Source organism: Raphanus sativus, chromosome 1 (genome assembly GCF_000801105.2).
Source record: "Raphanus sativus cultivar WK10039 chromosome 1, ASM80110v3, whole genome shotgun sequence".
Taxonomy (NCBI): domain Eukaryota; kingdom Viridiplantae; phylum Streptophyta; class Magnoliopsida; order Brassicales; family Brassicaceae; genus Raphanus; species Raphanus sativus.
The window spans coordinates 17,837,036-17,848,269 of NC_079511.1; the positions used below are offsets into that span (position 1 = coordinate 17,837,036).

Genomic DNA, 11,234 nt, shown 5'->3' on the forward strand with positions numbered 1-11,234 from the left:
ATTAGAAATGCTTTCCTTAAACAATTCTTCGACGATACTCGTTATTGGGAAGTAAGGAGGCGAATCTCTACTTTCCGTCAAGATCCTCAGGAATCATTCAAAATGCATGGGGAAGATTCAAGAGTTACGAACTCGAATGTCCCCACCATGGTTATCCAGAACCACAATTTCTTAAGATCTTTTACAAAGGTGTTATTCTGAGCTATAAGACAACGCTTGATACAGCAAGCGAAGGGAATTTCGTTACTAGAAATCCTATGGAAGCAAGACGTCTAATCGAAAACATGGCGAGAGGAAGGTCCTATGAAGAGATGGATGAAGAAAAGGAGAAAGAAAAAAACATAGTCTCAATATAAAATACTGAGTTAGCTGAAATAAAAAATTCCATAAATTCACTTCATTCTCTTCTGACAGATCAAAATCCACCTAATCTGTACCCGTACTTCCCTAAACTCTTCCTATATCAGGTGACGAGTTCGATTTTATAGAAGGATTAGATGATACTGATCCTCATTCTGTATTTAACGTCGACAGCTTTACACGAGACTATGAAATCTGTATACAGTCTCGTACTGGAAGAGAAAAATACAATCTTAAGCAAGCTCTTACAGGAAACCGTAAAATGAAATTCGAATTCAACGGGAAAGTAAACAGTGTTTACGGAGAGCTAAATCAGAAAATGGATTCTCTAATTGAACATCTACGGGGAATGGAAGACAAAATTGCTAACCTTGCAACAACTCTGAAAAGAGAGACGGGTCGTCTTCCTGGAAGGACCGATGCTAATCCTGGAGCAAAACGCCAGGCATATGCTGTGATGCTACGAAGTGGAAAACACCTTGAAACGAATTCCAGAGAAGACGTCAGAAATAAAAAAACTCATCGATAACGCGGGAAAAAGCAATTCCAACCCCATAAAACTGCTTGATAACGACTCCGACTCAGAAACATCAGAACATAGGAAAAATTCTTCAAGTGAAAAGAATAAGGGGAAAACTATGGATCTGGATAAGGAGAATCCCGATGCCGAAGACGAAATCGACCATCTAGACGAACTGCATATCGATCGATCCTCTGGGAAGGAAAACGATCGACCGTCTGGCACCAGCAGTAGCAATACACAATCTACCGGGATTGAAAGAGTCTATAGAGCTCCTCCCCCTTTTCCTCCAAACAAACCGCAAACTAAGAAAGCATTAGAGCATGCAATCTGCAAAAAGGCTTTCGATAAAATCTATTTCGAGACGTCCCTCAGTGACGCTCTTAAGATAGCCCCTTCGGTGAAAAAGTACATGAAAGATATGATATCCTCAAGTGGAGAACAAAGCGTCATGCTAGTATCAGAGGAAGTAAGTGCGATAATACAAGGAGGGACTTCAATTAAAAGGTCTGACCCTGGTAGTTTCGTCCTAGATTGTAAGATACAAAACGCACGTTTCCCTCGTTCTCTCTGTGACCTTGGCTCTAGTGTAAACCTCATGCCACACTCTGTAGCAGTTTCACTGGGTTATGATGTATTTGTTCCAACGCCTATCACATTAGTTCTAGCTGATCGCTCTATTAGGGTACCTGAGGGAATCCTAGTGGATGTGCCAGTCAGAATTGATGGTTGCTTTATACCAGCAGATTTTGTCGTACTAAAGTATAAACAAGTGCCGAAAGACCCCCTTATATTGGGACGGCCCTTTTTAGCTACAGCAGGAGCAATAATAGATTGTCGAGGAGGAAAAATTGATTTAAATGTCGGAGATATATCAATGAACTTCGACATGGAAAAACTATTAAAACGTCCTCTGATAGACGATCATGCCTTTTACACAGAAGAAGATTCTGAGCTGGAAAAAGAATACCTTACGGATATATGTGCCACAAATTCGTCAGAAGATACATTCACTCATGATGAACAAGAAATTCTGAATGTAGATAGCAGAACAGAAGATTATTCGAATCTTATGGACGCAAGTATCGGAGATACAATTGAAGAAAATGATGATTCTGAAATCATTACGGATAAATTCCTTAGGGAAACTATTGATCGTTCATTTTCTTCATCGGCCAAGTGGACTAAAGAAAAAGCACCCAAAGTGGAACTGAAACCACTTCCAGCTGGCCTGAAGTATGCATTCCTTTGCGATAAATCATACCCTGTCATTGTTAACGCTAATCTCACGAACGGAGAGCTTGCACTGCTTTTAAACAAGCTGCGCAAATATCGGAGAGCGATCGGGTATTCTCTTGATGATATTCCCGGAATAGCCCCTGATCTTTGCATGCACCGCATCCACCTCGAAGAAGATGCAAAAACGTCTATAGAACAGCAAAGAAGACTCAACCCAAACCTAAAAGAGGTAGTGAAAAAGGAGATAATTAAACTTCTGGATGCAGGAGTTATATATCCTATCTCAGATAGTAAATGGGTGAGCCCTGTGCATGTTGTGCCAAAGAAAGGAGGGATCACGGTGGTTAAAAACGATAAAGATGAACTCATCCCCACACGCACTGTCACTGGACATCGAATGTGTATTGATTACAGGAAACTGAATGCTGCTACAAGAAAAGACCATTTTCCTTTACCTTTCATCGATCAAATGCTCGAAAGACTGGCTAACCATAAATATTATTGTTTTCTTGACGGATATTCGGGATTTTTCCAAATACCGATACATCCTGAAGATCAAGAAAAGACAACTTTTACTTGCCCTTACGGAACATTTGCATACCGCAGAATGCCATTTGGACTATGTAATGCACCAGCCACTTTCCAACGATGCATGATGTCAATATTCACGGATATGATCGAAGATTTCATGGAAGTTTTCATGGATGATTTTTCAGTTTACGGATCAAGTTTTAAGGATTGCTTAGACAACCTGTGCAAGGTATTGGAAAGATGTGAAGAAAAGAATCTCGTCCTAAATTGGGAAAAATGCCATTTCATGGTGAACGATGGTATAGTCCTGGGACACAAAGTCTCCGCAGCAGGAATAGAAGTAGATAGAGCCAAAATTGAAGTAATGACTGGTCTACCAGCACCCACAAACGTTAGAGACATACGAAGCTTCCTTGGACATGCTGGATTTTACAGACGATTCATACAAGATTTCAGTAAAATTGCTAGACCCCTGAACAATCTTTTGTGCAAAGAAATTAAATTCGATTTTACGCCAGAATGTAAGGAAGCCTTCGAAGCGCTGAAGAAGTCTCTTATAACTGCCCCAGTCGTACAACCACCCGATTGGAATCTCCCTTTCGAGATTATGTGCGATGCGAGTGATTTCGCAGTTGGAGCAGTTTTAGGACAACGAAAAGATAAGAAGCTACACGCTATATACTATGCGAGTCGCACACTCGACGAAGCGCAACGGAATTACTCTACCACGGAAAAAGAGTTGCTAGCAGTGGTTTATGCCTTCGAAAAATTCCGCCAATACTTAGTTGGAGCACATGTTATAGTCCACACTGATCATGCTGCCATCAAATATTTAATGCAGAAAAAGATGCTAAACGAGACTAATAAGATGGATCTTGTTACTCCAAGAGTTCGATATAGAGATCAAGGATAAAAGAGGAGTAGACAACGGTGTCGCTGATCACCTTTCCAGGATTCGAGTTGAGGATAAAGTCCCTATAGATGATTTCTTTCCTACAGAAAATATAGCTCTTTTGGACACGTCATTCATCGGTCACATATCGCTCCTATCTGACGGATTGCTGGACGAATCAAATGGCGAATCGACAACCGACATTACTGATGAGAGATCAATCATATCCATCAGCGACAGAACATCAACAAACTTATTGACATACCAGTTAAGGTCGCTCGTAATGCTTTGAATCATAATATATCGGATGTCTCTCCACACGAAGAAAACGCGATTGGACGGAAAATCACAGATCGACCTTGGTATGCTGATATAGTCAACTATTTAGCCGCTGATTTTGAACCAGAAAACTTAAAAGGTTATGAACGAAAGAAATTTTTTCGTGAAGTTCAGAGATACCACTGGGATGAGCCTTATCTCTACAAACACTGTTCTGACGGCATATATAGAAGATGCGTCTCTGAAATTGAAATTCCAAACATTATCTACCAATGCCATAGCTCTGATTACGCAGGACACTTCGCCACTTTTAAACAGTTTCCAAAATCCTCCAAGCAGGATTTTGGTGGCCAACAACATTTCGCGATGTTCATGCTCATATAGCACGATGTGACAGATGTCAGCGGAGAGGAAAAATAAGCAAGAGACATGAGATGGAACAAAAATTTATCTTGGGAATAGATTTTATGGGTCCTTTCCCATCTTCTTATGGCAACAAATATATCCTAGTCGCTGTAGACTACGTCTCAAAATGGGTTGAGGCAGTAGCTTCTCCTACAAATGATGCGTCCGTAGTTATCAAACTTTTCAAGAGCATCATTTTCCCAAGATTTGGAGTTCCAAGAATAGTCATTAGTGACGGTGGATCACATTTCATAAACAAAGTTTTCGACAGATTGCTTGAGAAACATGGTGTCCACCATCGAGTAGCTACCCCCTATCACCCACAAACAAGTGGACAAGTGGAAGTGTCGAACCGACAAATCAAGGAAATCTTGGAAAAAACTGTCCGAATAGATAGGAAAGATTGGTCTCGCAAATTGGACAATGCCTTATGGGCATATCGGACCGCCTATAAAACACCACTGGGCACGACACCCTTTCACTTGCTGTACGGAAAATCATGCCAATTACCAGTTGAACTGGAGCACAAAGCAGCCTGGGCAACCAAATTGTTAAATTTTGATATTAAGCCAGCTGCCGAGAGACGACTAATTCAGCTCAACGAGCTCGATGAAATTCGACATTTGGCATATGAAAATTCGAAGTTATATAAGGAACGAACAAAAGCTTATCACGATAAGAAGATCCTATCTAGACGCTTTGAACCGAATGATCAAGTTCTCTTATATAACTCCAGATTAAACCTTTTCCCTGGAAAACTAAAATCTCGTTGGTCAGGACCTTTTACAATTAAGGAAGTAAAACCTTCCGGAGCACTAACGATCGTTAGTGAAGAAGGCGACGAGTTTACCGTAAACGGGCAGCGAGTAAAGCATTACTGGGCAAAACCACCAGATATAAAGCCCCTTTCGCTGCTACTACCCGGTGATAATTAAAAACAGTTACCCTAAGTCGAGCTAAAGACTTTAAACGAAGCGCTGAATGGGAGGCAACCCATTTTTCTTTTGACTTTTATATTTTTCATTTAATATTTTTAACTTTTATTTTCAATCTTCATTTCATTTTCATTTATTTCATCTAGTTAGAAATTTTTATTATTAGCTAGTCACATTTAGATTATCTCTATCGCATTCATTTTCACACATGCATTAAATCGATCGATGGCACGAATGTTGTATCGATCGACACGGGGATGTCGAGGCAACTTCTCATTCAACTCGACATCCGCCTCCTCTTTCCTTATTTCGCAAACCCTAGCCGAATTCTAAAACTCCCTTTTCTCTCTCGATTCTTGACGATTTCCATTCAATCTTTGCCCAAAACCACTCAATTTCAAGCCCTCCATCTGTTTTCATTCGCATTTCTCTCATTATCTAAGGTATTAATCCGAATTTCTCTTTGGATTGGAACCCTAGGGTGTGGGTTTTGAATTGGGGAAAATCAGGTCGATTTGGTGCAATTTAGGGCGTTTTAGATGTTTGAATCGATTATCTAGTTGCTAGGATAGTTTGTTATGCTCCAATCCTCTCTTTCAATTCGTTTTCGCATGGACTGTTGAAATTGCAGGTTTCGCGAGTCGCCATCGATCGACACAGACTTTGTCATGTCGATCGATTTCCGATTCTAGGATGAACACCGATTTGATCTATCGATCGACACACACGAGTGTGCATCGGTCGATATTACTCTCTTTCCCGAATCAATGCTAATTCCTTGTTTCACTTTTCTTTTCAGATGAGTACAGATTCGGACACTGCGAGAGAGAGGAGGACGAAGAGGAGGACTTATCCCGCTGGCCCATCAAACCGCCAGCAACCCCGCGGTCCGAGAGAAGACGAAAGGCCTCCATGGCCACATCAGGACAAGACCCCAATCGCTTACAGGGAGGGTCGCGACTTCTCAGACCCGAGGGCAGTCGTCTCCAGCAGAGAGTGTACCGATAGACCACTCACAGAGCAGTGGGACGACTTCGACAGCCTGCACTACAATGCCTGGATCGATGTCGACATCGAGCCTACACGTTTCATTGACCCGAAGGTCACACACAAGATGCGGATCCAGGATGATCTGTACGCGATGATTGCTCAGCTCGGGTTGGGCACCATAGCCACACACGCCTACGACCTCCACGTTCCGTTGGTCCGCCAGTTCATGGCCTTTGTCCGCGTCACTTACCGCCATGACGGTCCTAAAGTAGCAGGCGACGGCGTTCTCTCTTTCTTTGCTCGAGGGAAGAGATACTCGATCACCATCCCCGAGATCTGCCGCATTTACGGTTTCGAGGAGGATGCAACATCTTGCAGGTTCTCACCTCTCCCTGGTGCGAGCGGCTTCTGGAAGATCATAGGCACTGGCAGTTGGAGCGGCTCAGCGACTCAGTCTGACGTCCGTCACCCGACCCTACGGTACTTCCTACGGGCTATTGCCAACACTCTGTTGTGCAAGATGGAGCCCAACAAGGTGCGCCTACATGATCTCTCACTGCTCTTCCCAGCTGTGAACGGACTGGTCGATCTCTCTCACCTCGACACTGTGGGACTAGTGGTCCCCAACCTTGGAGCTCTCTTCGCCGAGCATCTGATCTCACTGAAGAAGAAACCCTTCACGGGTTCGGGCAGGAAGAAGGAGAGTGTGGGTAGGCTTCTTGATAGACCCAAAATCGGGAAGGATGGCTTTGGCCGGATGTTGGATATGATCCGAGAAGGCAATGGCACTTCTGGAACTAGGATGGATTGAACGGATCGTCAAGGGGTGCGGAATGACTCTTGATATACCAACGATCTAAGGCTAACCACCAAAGAACGGATGAATGTGTTGGCTAACCACCAAATAACACACATAGATGATTGGCTGACCACAAAATCAAACAAGCCGGTTCAAACCGATGAACTAGCTAAAGAACTCTCTCTCACTCAGAGAAGAAGAACAAAAATAAACAACCAAATTGATCTGATTTTATTCATGAATGAGACTACATATTTATAGTGTTTGTAATCAAAGAAAGAAATAAAGAAAGTGCGGAAAAAGATACATAGGAAATACAACATTTGACTAAAATTATTAAAGGGAGTCAAATGTGCAGAAAATGATGTAGTCTTGGTCAAGGTTGGTGATTTTGATGAAGACTAGTCAAAAGTGCGGACTCTGATGTTGACCAGTCAAGATTCGTCCAAGTGTCTAGATGCATTCAAACAAGATGGATGCACGGGATAAAGATAAGGACACGTGCGGGACTGTCCGGATGAGAATGCATGTCCGTCTTCGGTTTCCTCACGACCCAAGCTAAGTCTGGCTCGACAGTGGGTCTTAGAATGTGCGGCTCGGTCGGTGTGATCAGCACGAGCTGGTGGAGAAACCTTGGTTTGGTCGAGCTGGTTGACAAGATCGCCACTTCGGGCTGTGTCCTTGAAACAAAAAGAACGGTGCTCGATTTTGGTTCTATCATACTCTCCCTCTTCAAAAAGATTTGTCCTCAAATCTGAAACATTAAAAGGAAAAGGATTATAAGCAAAAGAATTATAATCAGCACAATGCTCACCTTGAGTTTGGTCCAGTTTTTGAATGGAAGAAGATCCTTCTTGATGACCACGGTTTTGCTCTCCATCTGATCCTTCCTTCGGTTCATGTTCATAGTCATCGAAGATTGGCAAATGATCTTCCTTTTCTGGCTCGGTTTCAACTTTCTCCAAAGTCACCAACTGTTTCTGCTTTTGACACTTGTTAGCATAATGACCGATCCTATGGCATTTGAAGCACCTGGTAGAATGAGCTTTGCTTGTGGGTTTCACAGCTTTGCTTTTATCATAAGAGATCTCATTAGTTTTCAAATCAGAATTTGAAAGATAAGAAGACTTACATTGCTGTTTTGGTGCTGGAGAAGTGTTGGTGTTTTCCTTCCTTTTGAGTTTCCGAACAGCATGAATTGCCTTATGCAACATCTTCTCCAAACTCGCATAAGTCTGAATCTTATTCTGATCAAACACATCACGGCTGCTTCTCTTGGTTTTGGTGAAGGGACGATCACCACTTCTGACCCACTTCTCATCATCGGACATGTTTTGTCTCTTCTTTTGTTTCTGCACAAAATCAAACCTATTAGCAGCAAACTGTTTCTTATTTCTAAAAATTAATTGCTCTTTTTCCGAAACAGTTTTAAAAGGAAAGAAGATATCATCTTGTAGTGGTTTTGATATCTTGAGAAGTCCAAACATCCTGAAACACTTAACAAACGTTAGCACATAAAAATCCTCACACTCTCAAAGTGTTTAGCTCACGATTTTTAGGTGGTCACTCAGAGTTCTTTCCACTGGTTCAAAGGATGATAGGCAGTCAAAATCAGCAATCAAAAACCAAAACAACCTTTTATGGGTAAAAGAAAAGATAATGAAATATGAAGAGATTTTTGTATGGATCCGCCTTAACTGTCCTAAGGCTGGGTTTCTCTTCAGCCAGCAGGATTACTCTTCCACCACTCCAAGTGATTCAAGCCAATCTTTTACTCTTTTTTTTTTTTTTTTTTTTTTTTTTTTTTTTTTTTTCTTTTTTTTTTTTTAAAATGGTGATCACAAGGGAGTAAAGGAACAGCCCGGATCCAAAAGAAATAAGAAATGATGAAGAGATGAGAAGGTGAAAAGAAGATAGAAAACAAACCAGCCAAAGTGGCTCTGATACCAAATGATAGACCCAAAATCGGGAAGGATGGCTTTGGCCGGATGTTGGATATGATCCGAGAAGGCAATGGCATTTCTGGAACTGGGATGGATTGGACGGATCGTCAAGAGGTGCGGAATGACTCTTGATATACCAACGATCTAAGGCTAACCACCAAAGAACGGATGAATGTGTTGGCTAACCACCAAATAACACACACAGATGATTGGCTGACCACCAAATCAACAAGCCGGTTCAAACCGATGAACTAGCTAAAGAACTATAACACACACAGATGATTGGCTGACAACCAAATCAACAAGCCGGTTCAAACCGATGAACTAGCTAAAGAACTCTCTCTCACTCAGAGAAGAAGAACAAAAATAAACAACCAAATTGATCTGATTTTATTCATGAATGAGACTACATATTTATAGTGTTTGTAGTCAAAGAAAGAAATAAAGAAAGTGCAGAAAAAGATACATAGGAAATACAACATTTGACTAAAATTATTAAAGGGAGTCAAATGTGCAGAAAATGATGTAGTCTTGGTCAAGGTTGGTGATTTTGATGAAGACTGGTCAAAAGTGCGGACTCTGATGTTGACCAGTCAAGATTCGTCCAAGTGTCTAGATGCATTCGAACAAGATGGATGCACTGGATAAAGATAAGGACACGTGCGGGACTGTCCGGATGAGAATGCATGTCCGTCTTCGGTTTCCTCACGACCCAAGCTATGTCTGGCTCGACAGTGGGTCTTAGAATGTGCGGCTCGGTCGGTGTGATCAGCACGAGCTGGTGGAGAAACCTTGGTTTGGTCGAGCTGGTTGACAAGATCGCCACTTCGGGCCGTGTCCTTGAAACAAAAAGGACGGTGCTCGATTTTGGTTCTATCAAGATGGGTATATAATGTTGTCAACATCCACCACGAAAATTCAAACATCAACAAAAAATACCCTGCAGCCTCCAGCAACTAGAAACATCACCATGGAGACCTGCAACAACAAAGTAATCGATCTAACCATGCAGCCAAATGATCCTCATCGATCGCCATCACCACTGCACCATCGATCGATTCTCTCACCTTACCTCAATCTCGTTTTCATAATTCTAGAGATATTAGGAATGCTTCACTAACACCTGATGAATTTGGTATTTACAGGATAGAGATGGCTTTGCAAGAGCTATGGATGGAAGGATTCTACACATATCCAGTGAGGACATAGCAGACATCCTTCAAGTTGCCAATGGACCAGATAACCTGTTCACACAGCAACGTGGCCATCCAGATATCCTAGCTCACGTCCCAGACAACCATCACGTCACCATGACAGAGGATGCAGTTCCTCAACGTTTTCGTCCACATGAAAACTCTCCATCGATCAATATCATTTCATCACCATCGATCGACGTCGAGTTGACAACATCGATCAACAAAACAACAGCCAGATCGACCGACAGACGTATTGAGTTTGGACGACGTGCCTTTGATACCAATGGATCCCGAAAATTCAGATGGGAAGAGAGGGACGAATTTGGTGTCCACAAAGATGAATTTGAACATGCTAGGGGAGTTGATGGTGATATCATCCCTGTCACCGAAGAGCACATAAGGAAAATCCTGGAGAGAGCATCTTTATTTCAGAGAAGTTGCTTACGCCTTCCAGAACATGCACGCCCTTACCATGCATACAGACCAGCACCAGTACGCTACAGCAAGGAGGAGATAGATGATATGGTGACTGATATTTGGGGAGCTCAGGCACACCTGGAGGAAGATATCCGCACATTGGTGGAAGATACCTACCAGCCATTGGATCGCAGCTATAATGCTCTTCACAGTGATATGGCAGTGCCAAGGATGGAATTTGAGAGCATTAGGAACATGCTTGAGAAGGAAGCTATGCCACCAGTATCGATCGACACAGTACCTACACCATCGAACGATATAGGCCATACGATATCCGACATCCAACCAGAATATTCATCACCTAAAAGAGATGAATAGGAGATCGTTTACATCAACACACGGATTGGAGACATCTACAGCCCTCTCAACAACAATGTCGAATGGTTAAGCAAAAGGATTGATCTTCTACAGCAAAATTTGGAAACAATTCGTGAGAAAGGTCAACCTCAGAATCACAATATGACATCGATCGACACACGCACATCCCGATCGATCGACATCGAGCAACCACCAGTGCAGACTACTTTCACAGCAGCAGAGGTTGATCAAATCAAACAAGAGCTATACGAAGCTATGGATGTTATGGAGGAGAGGTTCAACAAGCGATGTGATGACATTGACGACCCTCTTAACGACAGAGTGACCAACCTATGCTTGGCCACTGGTCT

General features: G+C 42.4%; 1 protein-coding gene across 1 annotated transcript; it reads left to right on the forward strand.

Moving 5' to 3' along the window:
- Nucleotides 1–998: 998 nt before the first annotated feature.
- Nucleotides 999–10,884, forward strand: LOC130497375 (uncharacterized). The gene is given in 7 exon segments (XM_056990139.1): nucleotides 999–1,608; nucleotides 1,822–3,496; nucleotides 3,498–3,682; nucleotides 3,895–4,067; nucleotides 4,547–5,092; nucleotides 5,961–6,857; nucleotides 10,639–10,884. Coding segments are annotated over 7 exon segments (4,332 nt in total).
- Nucleotides 10,885–11,234: the final 350 nt, after the last annotated feature.